This window comes from Physeter macrocephalus, chromosome 8 (genome assembly GCF_002837175.3).
Source record: "Physeter macrocephalus isolate SW-GA chromosome 8, ASM283717v5, whole genome shotgun sequence".
In the NCBI taxonomy this organism is placed as follows: Eukaryota; Metazoa; Chordata; class Mammalia; order Artiodactyla; family Physeteridae; genus Physeter; species Physeter macrocephalus.
Genome location: NC_041221.1, coordinates 129,879,395 through 129,899,081, shown reverse-complemented (window position 1 = coordinate 129,899,081; position 19,687 = coordinate 129,879,395). Strand labels below are relative to the sequence as shown.

General features: G+C 43.4%; 1 protein-coding gene across 1 annotated transcript in view; it reads left to right on the top strand.

The window, feature by feature from the left end:
- Positions 1–19,687, top strand: part of FSTL4 (follistatin like 4) — a 630,434-nt gene that overhangs the window by 583,946 nt on the left and 26,801 nt on the right. Inside the window, exons 10-12 of the mRNA XM_024124790.3 lie at positions 15,244–15,405; positions 15,791–15,925; positions 16,838–16,864. Of these exons, the coding sequence (XP_023980558.2) occupies positions 15,244–15,405; positions 15,791–15,925; positions 16,838–16,864 (324 nt within the window). The remainder of the gene's footprint in view (positions 1–15,243; positions 15,406–15,790; positions 15,926–16,837; positions 16,865–19,687) is intronic.

Here is a 19,687-nt window from a genome sequence, read left to right as displayed (position 1 = left end):
AGATTGCTTTTGCTATTTGGGGTCTTTTGTGTTTCCATACAAATTGTGAAATTTTTTTTTCTAGTTCTGTAAAAAATGCTAGTGGTAGTTTGATAGGGATTGCATTGAATCTGTAGATTGCTTTGGGTAGTAGAGTCATTTTCACAATGTTGATTCTTCCAATCCAAGAACATGGTATATTTCTCCACCTATTTGTATCATCTTTAATTTCTTTCATCAGTGTCTTATAGTTTTCTGCATACAAGTTTTTTGTCTCCTTAGGTAGGTTTATTCCTAGATATTTTATTCTTTTTGTTGCAATGGTAAATGGGAGTGTTTTCTTAATTTCACTCTCAGATTTTTCATCATTAGTGTATAAGAATGCCAGAGATTTCTGTGCATTAATTTTGTATCCTGCTACTTTGCCAAATTCATTGATTAGCTCTAGTAGTTTTCTGGTAGCATCCTTAGGATTCTCTATGTATAATATCATGTCATCTGCAAATAGTGACAGCTTTACTTCTTCTTTTCCTATTTGGATTCCTTTTATTTCTTTTTCTTCTCTGATTGCTGTGGCTAGTACTTCCAAAACTATGTTGAATAAGAGTGGTGAGAGTGGGCAACCTTGTCTTGTTCCTGATCTTAGTGGAAATGGTTTCAGTTTTTCACCATTGAGAACAATGCTGGCTGTGGGTTTGTCATATATGGCCTTTATTATGTTGAGGAAAGTTCCCTCTATGCCTACTTTCTGCAGGGTTTTTATCATAAATGGGTGTTGAATTTTGTCAAAAGCTTTCTCTGCATCTATTGAGATGATCATATAGTTGTTCTTCTTCAGTTTGTTATATGGTGTATCAAGTTGTTTGATTTGTGTATATTGAAGAATCCTTGCATTCCTGGGATAAACCCCACTTGATCATGGTGTATGATCCTTTTAATGTGCTGTTGGATTCTGTTTGCTAGTATTTTGTTGAGGATTTTTGCATCTATGTTCATCAGTGATATTGGCCTGTAGTTTTCTTTCTTTGTGACGTCTTTGTCTGGTTTTGGTATCAGGGTGATGGTGGCCTCATAGAATGAGTTTGGGAGTGTTCCAAGAAGACTCAAATCTATAGAATTAGAAATGAAAAAGGAGAAGTAACAACAGACACTGCAGAAATACTAAAGATTATTAGAGATTACTACAAGCAACTGTATGCCAATAAAATGGACAACCTGGAAAAAATGGACAATTTCTTAGAAATTCACAACCTGCTGAGACTGAACCAGGAAGAAATAGAAAATTTGAACAGACCAATCACAAGCACTGAAATTGAAAATGTGATTAAAAATCTTCCAACAAACAAAAGCCCAGGACCAGATGGCTTCACAGGCGAATTCTGTCAAACATTTAGAGAAGAGCTAACACCTATCCTTCTCAAACTCTTCCAAAAGGGATGATTATTTTTTTCCCTCTAACATCCTATTGCCAGTTTTCAACTTAGCAAAGGTCAGGTCAGGGCAAAACGGGCTTCTCGGTGGAGCTCCTTGGTACTCCAGGGTTTGCCTTCCATGTCACAGGCCCGCTCGTGCCAGGCATGGAGCTGGGAAGATCCAGGAGGCTACTGGCACCGATCTAGCCAGGGGTCTGGGGCTGTCTGCAGGGCCCCCTCCCATTGCTGCTGACTGGGCTGTGCTTCTTTGGCTTCCTCCACGCCAATCCCTCAGGAACCATAGGAGGGGAGGCCCAAGCCACTGGTTCACGGAGGGGCAGCAGCAGCTTCCATCCCCGGGAGTCCACCGTGCATGCTCACAGAGGAACACACGCACGCGCACTGGGACCCAGGCCCTGCCCCGCCCCTCCCACGTGCCCCTGCCCTGTGAACTTCTCTCTCTCTCTGCCGTGCCCGCCCTGCCTTCTTGACTCCACTGCCCTGCACTGCTGTTCCTTTGGCTAAGAATCCTCCCTCCCACCCGCCTCTCCCCCCTCTGCCCTGCCTTGCTGCCAACACCAGCTCATCCTTCACTGTCATCATCATTCATTCAATAAGCATTTACTGAGGTTCTCTCCATGCCACTCACCAGGCTGAGCACTGAAGACACAGCAGTGGACAGACCAAAATCCCCATCCTCAAGGAGCAATTCAGAGGGTGGAAAATACTAAGGAGGAAAACTTTAAAACAGGAGGGGATAAGGAGACTCAGATAAAAGGTGGAAGCTTTAGGTATGATGGCAAGTAAAGGCCGTACTGAAAAGATGATATTTGTGTCCACTTGGTGGGAAAGTCAGGTATGCCTCCAAAGGATCTTGGTCTGAGCACCTGGAAAAGTAGAGGCCATTCACTGAGAGGAGAAGATCTTGGAGGAGCAGGCTTGGAGAAGAAAGATCAGGAGCTCGTGGGGACATGATAAACGTGTGATGTCGTGCAGCCCATGGGGTATCTACGTCTGGTGTTGAAGGAAGAGGCTTGAGTGGAGGTATAAATTTCCGATGCCTCACAGGGTGGCTGGTATTTAAAGTCAATAGACCAGAATAGATGCTGAAGGAGTGCAGACAGAGAATGTCCAGCAGCTGAGCACGACAGCACTGAGAGCCTGGGGGATGAGAAAAAGCAGCAAGGAAGGCAGAGAAGAAGCCACAGAGACAGGAAAACTAGGAGTATGGTGTCTGGGGCCAAGTGGTGTCTGGGGCCAAGGAGGAGGAGTGATCAGCTGTGGTGAATGCCACCGGCAGGTCAGGGAAGGTGAGGAAAGAGAACTGGCCATTGGGTCAGGGTCAGTGTATGGGGGGCGGGGCACTGTGGTCCAGAGCAGAGCCATTTCCATACGTGGTGGGGAAAGGTCTGCCTGGAGCTGGCTCCGGGGGGATGGGGAGGAGATGTGAGAGCCACCAAATATGGACAACTCTCCAGGGTGTTTCCAAGAAGAAAAACGGGGCAGAGTTGGGGAGAGAAGCTGGGGTAAAGAGGTTTGGGGTTTTTTTCCCAAGATGGAAATTAAAAGTGTTTTATGGACTAATAGGAAAGATCCAGTAAAAAGGCGGAAACTGATGCAGGAGGGAGAGAGAAGTGCTAGAGCGACGTCCTGGACAGGACGTGAGGGGATGGAATCTAGGAATGAGGCTCGCGGGACAGGAAACTCAAAACTGGGTCCTGGGGCTTCCCTGGTGGCGCAGGGGTTGAGAGCCCGCCTGCCGATGCAGGGGACGCGGGTTCGTGCCCCGGTCCGGGAGGATCCCACGTGCCGCGGAGCGGCTGTGCCCGTGAGCCATGGCCGCTGAGGGAGGATGGTCTGGCGGTGGCAACACCTGCCCCACCTCCCAGCCCATACGGTAGGGGATGGGGTGGGGGGAGGAGTGTGGGGAGAGAGAGCCACATCCACTTAAAAGGCTGCAAGAGAAGGAGTGTCACCAGGTTTCCATCTGAGCAAGAAGGTGAGGAACACTCACAGAGGAGTTTAAGGATAGAGGACATTTTGCTGACGGCAGAACATGAGTTCTAGAAGGCACAGCAGAAGGTTTGGGGGATGATGGATGCCCCAGTGGCCTACGCTCTTGTAGACTGACAGGATCCCAAATCAAGGGCATGAGGGAAGGGGTCCTGATGGTCCTCAGTTGGAGACAAGGAGACTGGGGACAGGGGCCACTGGGAGGGGGAGGACGCGGGGTTCTGAGGCCCATCTTTAGTCCTGCTGATGGAGGGATGGAGGTCTGAGGAGGAGTGCTCGTAGCCCCCAGGATGACTTCGGCTCCCGGAGACCTCCAGGCCAGCCAGGGTTTCCTCTCTCTCAGCATACGTGAGCTGTCTTCTAACCCCTGCCACTGGAGGCCAAGGTGTCTTTGCCCAGCAGATAGTCCTTTGTTTTTAAGTGAATGGATGGTTCCACTCCCTTGACTTTCAGTCAGCTTTCATCTTGTTGTAGAACAGCGCCACCTATTTCAGTTCAATCAGTCTGCAAGAGCTTCCAAGTCAGGGCTGACCCAGGGTCTCACCTGGAACCTGACAGGTAAAAGCAAATCCCCCAGCCCCAACCAAGACCTCCGGAATCAGACACTGTGGGGTGGGCCCAACATTGTTTTAACAAGAGCCCCCGCTCCAGCCAGGGGATGCAGATACACACTCAAGTGTGACAGGTTCCTGGGTCCACAGATTCCCATCAAAGGGCAGGGCAGAGGCAAAGGCTAGTCTTCAAGGCTTGTGCTGGCCACTGGGCACCTCACTGAGGAGACTGGACCACAAACCACCAGTTCACTGGACAAACCTACTATCAATAAAGGGGTAGGCCCCACAGGCATAAGGAAGGTTGGTATTTCCTTTGTGAGGTGGAGAGAGTAGATCCAAGTGCTCTATTCTGATAAGTCTTCCCAGACCCCTGTCCCTATGTCCCCAAAGCTCCCTTCTGGTAATCCTCATCACACTTGCAGTTATGTTACTCATCTTCCCCCTGACAGAAAGCTTCATGAGGCCGGGGACTGGGTCGATCTTATTCACTGCTCTGTGTGTAATGCCTGACACTTGGTTGGGATGTATTAAATGTTGACTGCACAATATTGAGTTGACAGAACTTTGTAAACTCTATAAAGACCATTAATGTGCTGCTGGACTCAAAGTTGGGAAGTGCCTCCCCTCCCCTCTCCTCCCCACACTGCCTTTCCCCCTCCCCCTATTTGCTATTGTAATACTTGAAATACTTTGTAATAACTGGTATGGAAAAATGACAGTCATCACTCTTGTTTCTCAAAATTTCTTCTGCTGTTCTTTCACATTCTTTCTTCTAGCTAAATTTGAGAATTATTTTGTCAAGATCCCACCAATTGATTTTAACTGGAATGAGATTAAATGTTTGGCATAATTTGGAGTATCTTGTTTCTTAACAACAATAAGTCTTCCTATCCAAGATCATCTCTCTCTAATTTTTCAAGTCTTTCTATATGTCTTCAGTGAGATGTTATAGTTTCATTCATTTCGGTCCACTGTGTTTTCTATCTGGCCGCTACTGGTACATAAGTGAGCTATTAATTTTGTTTGTCTGGGTACTGGCCCCTTTATGGTACTCGCTTATTAAACTTTACACTTTTGGTTCGTTATCTGGAGCATATCCAGGTAAAGTATCATTTTTCTCCAGCTCTTTAATATTTATCCCTCTCATTTCTTGCCTTCTATTGACAGTAACATCTGGCAGAATGTTGAGAGTCTGATATTGCCTCCTTTCCTCTTTCCTTTTTGTTTTTTCCCCACTTGATGTTTCACCATTCTGAAAAGATTGGTGCTGGTCCCACTTTTTATAGAGGTATTCTTCATTGTAGGAAGAAAATATTATTCTGTTCCTATTTTATTGAGGTTTTTTCCCTCAAGAAATGGATTTTGAATTTTTTTCAAAGGCCTTTTAGTGTCTAGCAAGAGAATCAAACGGTTTTTCTTTTTTGACTGCCTTTGACTTGCATATGATTAATTATAGATTTCCTAATAGTTAGTCATTGAAACGTATTATACTTGGTCACAGTATGTTCTTTTATTGGGTTGGCCAAAAAGGTCGTGAGGTTTTTCTGTAACATCTTACGGAAAATAATACATCTTACCCAATAACACCATGCTAGGTTTGATTTGCTAATATTTTTATGTGTGTATTTGTTTTTTATGTGTTTTTTAAATTTTTATTGGGTTGGCCCAAAAGTTCGGTCAGTTTTAACATACTATGGAAAAACCTGAACAACCTTTTGGGCCAACCCAATAATACCATGCTAGGTTTGATTTGCTAATATTTTTATGTGGGTATTTGTTTTTTGTGTTTTTTTAATTTAATTTTTGTTTTATATTGGAGTATAGTTGATTTACAATGTTGTGTTAGTTTCAGCTGTACAGCTAAGTGATTCAGTTACACATATACATATATCCATTCTTTTTCAGATTCTTTTCCCATATAGGTTATTACAGAAATGGAGTAGAGTTCCCTGTGCTTGCTATACAGTAGGTCCCTGTTGATTATCTATTTTACATATAGTAGTGTGTACATGTTAATCCCAAACTCCTGATTTATTCCTCCCCCCCACCACATTTCCTCCTGCCCGCAACCACAGGTCTGCTTTCAAAGTCTGTGAGTCTGTTTCTGTTTTGCAAATAAATTCATTTCTATCATTTTTTTTTTTGGATTCCACATTTCGAAGTCTGTGAGTCTGTTTTACAAATAAGTTCATCAGTATCTTTTTTTTTAGATTCCACATATAAATGATATCATATGATATTTGTCTTTCTCTGACTTATTCGCTTAGCATGATGATCTCTAGGTCCATCAATTTTTTCTTAATTTTTATTTTATATTGGAGTACCTTGATTAACAGTGTTGTGTTAGTTTCAGGTGTACAGCAAAGTGATTCAGTTATACATATACATGTATCTATTCTTTTTCAAATTATTTTCCTATTTAGGTTATTACAGAAAATTGTGTAGAGTTCCCTGTGCTATACAGTAGAGCCTTGTTGATTATCTGTTTTATACATAGTAGTGCGTATATGTCAATCCCAGACTCCGAATTTATCCCTCCCCCCAACCTTTATCCTTTGGTAACCATAAATCTGTTTTCTAAGTCTGTGAGACTGTTTCTATTTTGTAAATAAGTTCATTTGTATCATTTTTATAGATTCCTCATATAAGTGATATTATGTGATATTTGTCTTTGTCTGACTTGCTTCACTTAGTATGATAATCTCCAGGTCCATCCATGTTGCTGCAAGTGGCATTATTTCATTCTTTTTAATGGCTGGTAATATTCCATTATATAAATGTACCACATCTTCTTTAACCATTAATCTGTCAGTGGACATTTACATTGCTTACATGTCTTGGCTATTGTAAACAGTGCTGCAGTGAACATCAGGGTGCATGTATCCTTCCGAATCATGTTTTTCTCTGGATATATGCCCAGGAGTGAGATGGCTGGATCATATGGTAACTCTATTTTTAGTTTTTTAAGGAACCTCCATACTGTTCTCTGCAGTGGTTGTACCAATTTACATTCCCACCAACAGTGTAGGGGAGGGTTCCCCTCTCTCCACACCCTCTCCAGCATTTATTGCTTGTAGACTTTGTGATGATGGCCATTCTGACTGGTGTGAGGTGATATATCATTGTAGTTTTGGTTTACATTTCTCTAATAATTAACAATGTTGAGCATCTTTTCATGTGCCTCTTGGCCATCTGTATCTTTTCTTTGGAGAAATGTCTATTTAGGTTTTCTGCCCATTTTTTGATTGGGTCGTTTGTTTTTTTAATATTGAGATGCATGAGCTGTTTGTAACTTTCAGATATTAATCCCTTGTTAATCATGTCATTTGCAAATATTTTCTCCCATTCTGTGGGTTGTCTTTTCATTTTGTTTATAGTTTCCTTTGCTGTGCAAAAGCTTTTGAGTTTAATTAGGTCCCACTTGTTTATTTCTGTTTTTATTTCTATTACTCCAGGAGATGGCTTGAAAACCATATGGCTGCGATTTATGTCAAAGAGTGTTCTGCCTATGTTTTCTCTAGGAGTTTTATAGTATCCGGTCTTACATTTAGGTCTTTAATCCATTTTGAGTTTATTTTTGTGTATGGTGTTAAAGAATGTTCTAATTTCATCTTTTTACATGTAGCTATCTAGTTTTCCCAGCACCATTTATTGAAGAGACAGTCTTTCCTCCATTGTATAGTATTTCCTTCTTTGTCGTAGACTAATTGACCATAGGTGCATGGGTTTATTTCTGGGCTTTCTGTCCTGTTCCATTGATCTGTACTTCTGTTTTTGTGCCAGTACCATATTATTTTGATGACTGTAACTTTGTAGTATAGTCTGAAGTCAAGGAGTCTTATTCCTCCAGCTCCATTTTTCTTTCTCAAGATTGCTTTGGCTATTACTGACTCTTCTAATCCAAGAACGTGGTATATCTCTCCATCTGTTTGTGTCATCTTCGATTTCTTTCGTCAGCATCTTATAGTTTTCAGAGTACAGGTCTTTTGTCACCTTAGGTAGGTTTATTCCTAGGTATTTTACTCTTTTTGATGCAATGGTAAATGGGATTGTTTCATTAATTTCTCTTTCTGATCTTTCATTGTTCATTTATAGGAATGCAAGAGATTTCTGTGTATTAATTTTGCATCCTGCAACTTTATCACATTCATTGATGAGCTCTAGTAGTTTTCTGGTAGCACCCTTAGGATTTTGTATGTATTATATCATGTCATCTGCAGTGAGAGTTTTACTTCTTTTCTAATTTGAATTCCTTTTATTTCTTTTTCTTCTCTGATTGCCGTGCCTAGAACTTCAACACCTATGTTGAATAAAAGTGGTGACAGTGGACATCTTTGTCTGTTCCTGATCTTAGAGGAAATGCTTTTAGCTTTTCACTGATGAGAATGATGTTAGCTGTGGGTTTGTCATATATGGCCTTTATTATGATGAAGTATGTTCCCTCTATGCACACTTTATGGAGAGTTTTTATCATAAATGGGTGTTGAATTTTGTCAAAAGCTTTTTCTGCATCTATTGAGACAATCATATGGTTTTTATTCTTTAATTTGTTGATGTGGTGTATCACACTGATTTGTGGATATTGAAAAATCCTTGCATCCCTATGATAAAACCCACTTGATCATGGTATATGATCCTTTTAATGTATTGTTGGATTTGGATTGCTAGTATTCTGTTGAGGATTTTTGTGTCTATGTTGATCAATGATATTGGCCTGTAATTTTTGTTTTTTGGTATCTGTCTGATTTTGGTAACAGGGTGATGGTGACCTCATAGAATGAGTTTGAGAGTGTTCCTTCCTCTGCGATTTTTTGGAATAGTTTCGGAAAGATAAGTGTTAACTCTTCTCTAAAGAGTGTGATAGAATTTGCCTGTGAAACCATCTGGTCCTGGACATTTGTTTTTTGGGAGTTTTTTAATCACAGTTTCAATTTCAGAACTTGTGATTGGTCTGTTCATATTTTCTACTTCTTCTTGGTTCAGTCTTGGGAGATTGTACCTTTCTAAGAATTTGTCCGTTTCTTCCTTAGTGTTTCTGTCATGTCCATTGTAACTTCTCCTTTTTCATTTCTAGTTTTATTGATTAGAGCCCTCTCCCTGCTTTTCTTGATGAGTCTGGCTAAAGGTTTATCAGTTTTGTTTATCTTTTTAAAGAACCAGCTTTTAGTTTCATTGATCTTTTCTATTGTTTTCCTTGCCTCTGTTTCATTTATTTCTACTGTGATCTTTATGATTTTTTTTCCTTCTACTAACTTTGGGTTTTCTTTGTTCTTCTTTCTCTAGTTGCTTTAGGTGTAAGGTTACGTTGTTTATTTGGGATTTTTCTTGTTTGCTGAAATAAGATTGCATTGCTATAAACTTCAGTCTTAGAACTGCTTTTGCCACGTCCCATAGGTTTTGGATCATTGTGCTTTCATTTTCATTTGCCTCTAGGTATTTTTTTATTTCCTCTTTGATTTCTTCAGTGATCCATTGGTTGTTTAGTAACATATTGTTTAGCTTCCACATGTTTATGTTTCTTTGTTAGTCCCCCACTACTATTGTGTTACTGTCAATTTCTTCTTTTATGGCTGTTAGTATTTGCCTTATATATTGGGGTGCTCCTTGTTGGGTACATATATATTTACAATTGTTATATATTCTTCTTGAATTGGTCTCTTGATCATTATGTAGTGTCCTTCTTTGTCTCTTGTAACAGTCTTTATTTTAAAGTCTATTTTGTCTGATATGAATATTGCTACTCCAGCTTTCTTTTGATTTCCATTTACATGGAATACGTTTTTCCATCCCCTCACTTTCAGTTTGTATGTGTCCCTAGATCTGAAGTGGGTCTCTTGTAGGCAGCAATATATACGGGCCTTGTTTTTGTATCCATTTAACCAGTCTGTGTCTTTTGGTTGGAGTATTTAATCCATTTATGTTTAAGGTGATCATCAATATATATGTTCTTAGAGCCATTTTGTTAATTGTTTTGGATTTCTTTTTGAAGGACTTTTTTCTTCCCTTCCTCTTTGTTCTCTTCTCTTGGGATTCCACGACTCTCTTTAGTGTTGTATTTGGACTACTTTTTGGTTTTTTTGTATGTATCTAATGTAGAGTTTTGGTTTGTGGTTCCCATAAGGTTTTGATATAGCAGTCTATACATATACAAGATTATTTTAAGTTGTTGGTCTCTTAATTTCCAATATCCTGCATTTGTACTCTCCTTTTCTCACAATTGCTGGTTTTGATATCATATTTGTGTGCAGATGATTTCCTTCCTTTACTATATGTTTGACTTTACTGGTGAGCTTTCTCATTTCTTGTTTCTAGTGTGTCCTTTTCTTTTCAGCCTACAGAAGTTCCTTTAGCATTTGTTGCAAAGCTGGGCTGGTGGCGCTGAATTCTCTTAGCTTTTGCTTATCTGTATAGGTTTTCAATTCTCTGTCGAATTTGAATGAGAGCCTTTCTGGGTAGAGTATTCTTGGCTGTAAGTTTTTCCCTTTCATCATTTTAAATATATCATGCAACTCCCTTCTGGCCTGCAGAGTTTCTGCTGAAAAATCAGCTGATAACCTGTGGGAATTCCCTTGTATGTTATTTGTTGCTTTTTCTTTGTTGATTTTAATATTTTTTCTTTGTCTTTAATTTTTGTCAGTTTGATTACTATGTGTCTTGGTGTGTTACTCCTTGGTTTTATCCTGCCTGGGACTCTCTGCACTTCCTGGACTTGGGTGACTGTTTCCTTTACCATGTTAGGGACGTTTTCAGCTATTATCTCTTCAAATATTTTCTCAGGTCCTTTCTCTCTCTCTTCTCCTTCTGGGACCTCTATAAGGTGAATGTTGGTGCATTTAATGTTGTCCCAGAGGTCTCTTAGATTGTTCTCATTTCTTTTCATTCTTTTTTCTTTATTCTGTCCCACAGTAATGATTTCCACCATTCTGTCTTCCAGCTCACTTACCATCCTTCTGCCTTATTCTTTGTTCTTTTATTCTTCTAGGTCTTTGTTAAACATTTTTTGTATCTTCTCAGTCTGTGCCTCCATTCTTTTTCTGAGATCTTGGATCATCTTTACTATTATTATTCTGAATTCTTTTTTTCAGGTAGATTGCCTATCTCCACTTCACTTAGTTGTTCTTCTGGGTTTTTATCTTGTTCCTTCGTCTGGGGCATATTCCTCTGCCATCTCATTTTGTCTAAATTTCTATGTTTGTGGTCTCCTTTCCACAGGCTGCAGGATCATAGTTCTTGCTTCTGATGTCTGCCCCATGGTAGGTGAGGTTGGTCCTGCTGCTTGTGCAGGATTCCTGATGGGAAGGACTGTTGCCTGCCCTCTGGTGGGTGGAGCTGGGTTTTGTCCCTCTCTTGGGCAGAGCCATGTCAAGTGTTGTGTTTAGAGGCAGCTGTAAGCTCAGTACAACTTTAGGAAGCCTGTCTGCTGATGGGTGGGGCTGGATTCCCACCCTGCCGGTTGTTTGGCCAGAAGCATCCCACAGTGGAGTCTGCAGGCTGCAGGGTGGGGCCAGGTCTCATTGCCAAAATGGAGAGCTCACAATGATCAGTATTCTGAGCCCTCCACCACCAGTGTCCTTGCCCCCACAGTGAGCCATAGCCAACCACTGCCTCCCCATGAGACCCTCCAAGACCCTCAGGTAGGTCTAGCCCAGGGTCCTATGGAGTCACTGCTTTGTGCTGGGTCCCAGTGCATGTGAAATCTTGTGTGCATCCTCCAAGAGTGGAGTCTTTGTTTCCCCCAGTCCTGTGGAGCTCCTGCACTCAAGCCCTACCGGCCTTCAAAGTCAAATGCTCTGGGGGTTCCTCCTCATGATGCCAGACCCTCAGGATGGGGAGCCTAACATGGGACTCAGAACTCTCACTCCTGTGGGGGAACCTCTGTGATATAATTATTTTCCAGTTTGTGTGTCACCCACCGGCAGGTATGGAATTTGATTATATCGCAAAAGCTCCCCTCCTACTGTCTCTTTGTGGCTTCTTCTTTGTCTTTGGACATAAAATATCTTTTTTGATAGGTTCCAGTCTTTTCTGTCGATGGATGTTCAACAGTTAGTTGTGATTTTGGTGTTTTTGTGAGAGGAGGTGAGCATAAGTCCTTCTATTCTACCATCTTGTCCAGAATCCTGATTTGCTAATATTTTACTTGGGATTTCAGTATATCTAGTGCTGAGTGAGTTAGGTCTGTAATCATCTATTTTGTGGTCTCTTTGGCAGGTTTCTGTGTCCAGGTTATACAGCTTCATTATAAAATTTGGGACATCTCTGCTGTATGCTCTAGGAATTATCTGTTCCTGAAATGTACAAAAGAACCTCCCTATGAAACTAATCAGGATTCTTTGGGAGTTAGTAGTGCCTTTTTAAAAACAGCTTTATGGACTTTCTTTGTAAAGGAGCTGGTGACGTAGGTGTGCTGAGACACCATGAATTGAAGAAAAAAAAATCCTGAATAGGTTACCAGAGTAATTCAAGGTAAACTACAAATAAAGGATAATTGAGACAGCAGGGAAAAAGAAAAAAAAACAGCTTTATAGAGGTATAATTTATATACAAAAAAACTGCACATATTTAATCTATACAATTTGATGAATTTGTACATGTATACGCTTAGGATACCACCACCACAATCAAGGTAACAGACATACCCATCACCTTCACAAGTTTCCTTGTGTCCCTTTGTTTTTCTCTGTTGTTCGTTTTTGTGGTGAGAACACTTAACATGAGATCTACCCTCTTAATAGATGTTTAAGTGCACAACATAATATTGCTGATTATAGGCCCTATATTGTATAACAGATCTCTAGAACTTATAAACTGCATACTGAAAAGTAGTGCTTTAAAATGTTCTAAATGTTCTCTTCTTGATTCCATGTCAATACTTTAAAGTTTCCTTTTAAGTGATTCATTTTATTGAGAGTTTCATGTTTATTACCTATACTTGAACAGAGTACTTCCATATTTTTTAATCTCCTCTGTGTTCTTTATTTTTTTTCACTAAACAAACTTGCCAGAAATTTGGCTATTTTATTCATTTTCATGAACATCCAGGTCTCAGATTTATCAGTTCCACTATTTTTAGGCAAATTGATTCATTCCTTTCTGCTTCTATCTCTATTGATTCTTCCCTCACCTTCTTTAAGTTTACTATGTGGTTGCTTGGCAGGCTTATATAAATAAATGGTGATCTAGCAGGAGCCTAAGGTTATTCACTCCCAGGTCCTGGCCTCCCACATTCTAGAACCCGGGCTGCTCTACCTCCTTCTCCAACTCCCCACCAGTCCAGTGTTCCTAGGTCCCCCAGCTCTATCTCTGTACTTTTGAATCATAGCCTCTTGAACAAAACTCTGCTGTCTCTTCAACTTGATCCCCATTCCTCTCTTTACCAAATTCAGGGTATAGGAAGTTTTCCTAGATAAATTACTATTTCTTCCCTCTTTGAACCAAGGGGAATCAGAGAAGAGAGATCCACTTCTGTATTCTAAGCAGTCCTCCAGATACGCCTTAGCTAGAGCCCCTTTTACTTCATCCATCCCAAGTGGCCTGACCCGTGACAAGGACCTTCTCTCACACCTTGGGACTCTCCCCCAGAACTGCAAACAAAGAGAAACCAAGGAAATGACTCAGATTTTATTATTGTTTGGTCTGTGTGTGGTTAGTCATGGGTGCCTCTGAGCTCATGTTATGGAAACAGCTCTGGCCACTCTGAAGGTGGGTTTGTGCCCTTTGCCAGCTATCCATTTGGCTTTGTCCTTGGCCCCCTACTTTGCCCCATAGGTCAACCAGAGGAAAGACTTGAAACTCAGGCTAAGTTGATCAGATTATTACCAGCCTCCTGGGTTTTGACAGGACCTGCAGCATCTGTTTCTCACAATAAGGTAATAGAATTTTTCTTTTGTCCTCAGCCTACCCAAGCACAGATCACTAGAAATCTTCACGTTCTAGGATCAACATTACCACTTCCTTCTATATATGCGTCAATTTGTTCCACCTCTAGTCCCAAGAAAAATCTCTCTCCTAACATACTGGGTCACTTTCTTTTTTTTTTTTAAGTTATTTTTTAAAAATATTTATTTAGGCTGTGCTGGGTCTTCGTTGTGGCACGCGGGATTTGCGTCGTGGCATGCGGGATCTTTCAGTTGCAGCATGCGGACTCAGTTGCGGCATGTGGACTTCTTAGTTGCGGCATGCAAACTCTTAGTTGCAGCATGCATGCAGGATCTAGTTCCCTGACCAGGGATAGAACCCAGACCCCCTGCATTGGGAGCGCAGAGTTTTACCCACTGGACCACCAGGGAACTTGCCCTGGGTCACTTTCTTTTATCAGACAATAGGAGTGTCCAGATAACTCTGGGAAAATGTAGTTGCCGGCTTCAAGGCAAAGAATGCATCTCCCAACTTTCCAAAAGGTGTATGATGTGGTTTTTGTTATTGTTGTTGTTTAGTTTAATATCCAGGTGCCTTTGCAGAAGCTCTCATAAACCCTTTTTGGAAGTATGTAGAGAAAAATGCATGAATAAGTAAGAGCCCCCAATTCCACTGAAAATGATAATTATTTTATTTCCTGGGCCCAGAGCTAGGGGTAGGAGGGAAGATCCTCCAGACGGTCCTCACTCCTTCCTGCCCCACAGACAGCCCATGTAGGAAAGGCCAGAGGGTAGAGGGTACTGATGCTCATCTGATGAGTGGACCTGGTCACATCCCCAGCCCTGAACTTGACCGCCAGGACCCATGGGTGAGTCAGGAGCCAAGGAGGGCACACTTGCCTTTCACCCATGTTCCGGGGATGAGAAGTGGAAAAATCAAAGTGACCCACTGGAAAACCAATGGTCTTCCCTAGAGCAGTGATGTAATTAGGAGCCCTGCCAGTCAGTGCCCATAAGTACTTTGTGAAGCACTTCCTGCAAGAAATTAAGCCCCTGTCCAATGGCTTTCCGATAAGAGAAATAATATATCTGAATTTTATGCATTCAGAAATAAATTTTTGCAGTTGTTGCTCTTTACGTGTAGCAGCTGAACAGCCTTAAATATTTGGACGTCTCTCTGATCATATTTGGAATAATGATGAAAGCCATGAATGACAGCGTACAAAGCCTGACATGTTTATTGTCGGCAATCCATTTTATAGCCCTTTCTTTTAGGGCTTGAGTTGCTGCAGGATGACTGCAAGCTGGTTACAAAGAGAACTCCAGAGTTGTCTCTCGGTTCAGCCCTCTGGGCAGGGTCTCAGAGTTGGACCACAGGCCTGAGGCAGGTGAAGACCTTTTCTCACCAGCACTAACTCTCACCGACAGTGCCACCCGTCATCCGTGTCTATCCAGAGACCCAGGCACAGGAACCCGGAGTGGCAGCTAGCCTGAGATGTCACGCAGAGGGCATACCTATGCCCAGAATCACTTGGCTAAAAAATGGCATGGATGTCTCAACCCAGATGTCGAAACAGCTTTCCCTTTTAGGTAAGAGCTCCACTCGGTGTCTCTGTGCCATTATTCCCATCAAGTTCAAGCTGACGCTCTCCCCAGGAATGGAAGGGAGAGGAGTGATTTGTTTCTAAGTCAGACGTTCGGGGAGCAAACAGATATCTCCCCCAGTTTCCCTGCTCTCTGGACTCACACAGATCTTTCTGAGCACAATGATGAGACGCTGTCAATCAGGTCCCAGGTCACCTGCAGTTCATTTCTGCTGTTCCAGCCCTTCCTGGGTGTGTATCAGGGTACTGGCTGCCCTCAGCCCTGCTGAGGGGCTGTGCTTTTAACCTCAACACTCTCAATAGAAGGGAGAAGGGAGGAAGGCTGGAGGTCCCAGCTGAACAGGCCGCCCTGAGCACTGTCCCTTCCACAGCCAATGGGAGCGAACTCCACATCGGCAGTGTTCGGTATGAAGACACAGGGGCGTATACCTGCATTGCCAAAAATGAAGTGGGCGTGGACGAAGATATTTCCTCCCTCTTCATCGAAGACTCGGCTAGAAAGACCCGTGAGTCCACGCTTGCCTTTGAGCTCCTCACTAAGCTGGTTGGGGGATGTTGGGTGGCAAGGGCCACAGCCACCAATCATGAGCCCCCTCATATCCTTCTGTGCTCAAAGCTGGAGACAGAGGGTGGCCAGAGGTGGGTAGACCTTCCCTGTAAACATAGACAACTCTGGAGGCATAGACAGGGAAACTCTCTGGACAGCAGACAGAACCCAGGACCACAAGGAAGCTCGCATATCACATCCCCAGTCCTGCCTCCTCCTTGCTCTGTCCCTCAGCCACAAAAGTGTTCATGCTAACCACGCACCAGCTGTTGCTGCCCATCCACAGCCCGGGAACTGGCCTGTGCACTCTCACACGCCTGTCTTTACTCCAGGGATTGTTGCCCACCAGGGGTGCTAAGCAGGCTCTCCCTCGTAGCTACCACTCCCCAAGAGACCATGCAAGGTTGATTTCATGGATATGGGTGTGGGACATGGTCCCTTTCCCTTGATCAAAGGCTCTAAGCTGAGTCTTTCTCATCAAGGGAGAAAATCAGAAGTACTGCAGGTGGTCTTCCTAAGGAGAATCCTAGCAGAAAACCAGGTTGCTCCTGGAAGTAGTCCAGGAGGTCTGGGAGAGACGTTGCTTGCTCTTTATCATCCACAGAATAGGAGAGTCCCATTAGCTTCTGTGATCCTGGAACCTGATTCATTAGGAACCAAAAGGGTCCTGAGCCCTGGAAGCATTTGTCCACGTCCAGCGTCCCCCCTCAGTATTGCTGGGGCCAGGAGTGGTGCAGGTTCTAAACATGATGAACTAGATACCGGTATGTTCATGAACTGAATCACTACAAGGAAGGTTCTGAAGTTGCTTTCTTCTTTTTTTTCCTTCGCTCCATCACATTCCTGCTTTCACCGTTCTCTGATGCTGCAGTTGCAAACATTCTATGGCGAGAAGAAGGTACCAAGCTTTCTTATTCTGTGTCGTGCCTGTGATCACGTGTGTTCATGGTTCCATAACAGGCCATCTTTTTTTTTTTAACACCTTTATTGGAGTATAACTGTTTTACAATAGTGTGTTAGTTTCTCCTTTACAACAAAATGAATCAGTTATACATATACATATGTTCCCATATCTCTTCCCTCTTGCGTCTCCCTCCCTCCCACCCTCCCTATCCCACCCCTCTCATGGTCACAAAGCACAGCAGGCCATCTTTCCATAAGCCACCAACAGCTTTTCCAGACATCAAGCTGTCCCCACAAGTGGGGTCCACGGGCCAAATCAGATGGGAGAGGGGAAGTCCATGTTTAAATCAAGTGGCACACTTGAGGCAGATTTAAACTTACTACTGTCTTTAACGGACATTAGACAATTAGAATTTTTAAAACGAAAGTTTCCATTTAAAGCAATTTTGAAACCTCCACTGAAGCCAGCTTCTTGGCACGGGTCCTGGTCAGAGTTGGACCTTAAACTTTTTTTCCAATAACTGATACTGGTGTTGGGGTTTAGTGTACACTTTGAGGAAATGCTGAATAAAAAAGCTACCATGATTTCTGTAAATGTATGTTTACATGTACATTTCTAAATGAATGGGTTTTTAACATTTGTATCTATCTAACAATCTGTAGATATTAGGTTGGGCCATACAAAATTGCCATTTTTGTATATCAAAAATGGTCTAATAACATGGCTCCAAAAATAGCGGGCACATGTGGGCACTGGGTTAAAGAGCCCGAGTCACTCTGTGGGGTGTATGTGCATTTGTGGACCCAAACCCTACCTATGAACCCCTCCACCAGAGAGTCCAAATCCCCTGAGGTAACTTATTCTCCAGCTAAGTAGACAGAGGGACGGTTTGAGAAGCAGCAGAAAGCACCATGCAATTTCGGGGCTAAGCACTAAATTTCCTCCTTTAAAACCCATCATATTTCCTCATATGTTTTCCTTAAGAACTTCCATGTTACCTACAATCTAGTATATGCACGCATACACGCACTCAGAGTAATTTCCTGAATGTCAGGCACAAATGCTCACACAGTAAGTCTGGGAGCAAAACAAAGGCAGAGCCCGGAAAATGAGGGATTGCTGCCAATGGGCTTTAGGAATCCTCAGAAGGAAAGTCAGAGCAGCAGTTGCTAATCAGGGACAGTGGTCCCTTGACGCTGCCTGTGTCTTTAAAAGGTGTTTTCTAAGGGGTGTTTCCAAATTTCAAAAGTGGAGACCTGCAGAGAATGCAGGAGGCCCTGGAAAGTGTTAAATGCAGCTCTGGAGGCCCAAAGGCCAACTTAAGACCCACAGCTGCCTCGGGGCTTTAGGCTGGCTGTTGCTGTGCTAATATTGGACAACCCAGCAGCGAACAAACTCCGTCACGCCTGGACAGCTAGCTGCTCACACCCCTCCCTGCTCAAACTCCAGGCCTGGAGATAGGGAAATACAGAAGCAAAAGCAAAGAAGCCAGCAGGGCCCCAGAGCGCTGTCAGCTCTCAATAGGAGCAGTGAAATGATGGGCGCGCAGAAGCAGAGAAAGCTCCTGTGTGCCCCCTTGGTCAAGCTAATCACAAGCAGAACCTTCCAGGTTGTGAGTTAGAAAACAGTAAAACAGGCAAATAGGAATCACCGTTCCACTTGCTTTCAGGGGCTCTGCAGGTGAAGTCAGTTATTTGTGGAGCAAGGCCTTGTTGAGCCTCACGTCGCACTGTTGACTGTGACAAGGCCCGGTGCTCAGCCTGCAGTGTAACCACAGCTGCAAAGCCCACGTGGGCTCTACTAAGCTTTCCATCTCATGTGGGTTCTTCCAGCCACTGATTTTCCAAAAACCTTGGGAGGCTATTGCAGGGTCTGTGGTCTTGCAGGGACTTTGACCCCTTCTGGCCCCTACAGATTTGAGTGAGAGAAGCGTGCCAGGTGAGAGTGTACAGAAGAGAAAGTCCTCCTGGAGACAGGATAGATTGGGGTCAGAGCGAATGTGTGCTACGTAGCCCACTCCAAACACTGGGCCACCGTGTAGGAGGCGCTGGCCTGCTTCGTCTGGCTCTCAGGACAGGCTGCCCAGCACCCCAGGATTCCCACTGGGACTTATGCAGTGCTCCTAGGTGCTCCCAGTTTCTGAGAGGCTGGCGTCTAGCTGTCTTTGGTGGCAGGAGCCCTCCTGCCCGGAGCCCCTCTCAGCACAGAACCAGAGGCAGGTGAGGCTGTGTCACACAGTCAGGGACCTCTCTCCACACTGGGAACCACAGGCACTGGTGAAAATGACCTGCAGAGCCCCTGAAAGCAAGTGGAACGGTGATTCCTATTTGCCTGTTTTATTGTTTTCTAACTCACTAAAAACTTACCCAGCTAGTCAGTTAAGTCAGTACACTGGTTTTCTCAGCAAGACTGGAAAGAGAGAATTTTCCACTTAGCTAATTCTCTTAGAATTCATAGCAATCTTTTCAATGTTTTACCTTCAAACGAAATGAAGGGAAGGAGGAAGGGGAGGGGAGAAAGAGGGAGAACTCTAAACCTTACCCACCCTTGTGCCATGTTGACCTTTCATGGAGAGCAGGGTGAGGGGACAGAGCCCAGGGCTGGGGCTCGGGGTCTAACCCCCACTCGGGCACGAAGGCACATGGCCTCAGCCAAGCCCCTCCCCATCTTGGACCTCAGGTTCTTTGTCTTTAAAATAAGGAGGCTGGGGCTTCCCTGGTGGCGCAGTGGTTGCGCGTCCGCCTGCCGATGCAGGGGAACCGGGTTCGCGCCCCGGTCTGGGAGGATCCCACGTGCCGCGGAGCGGCTGGGCCCGTG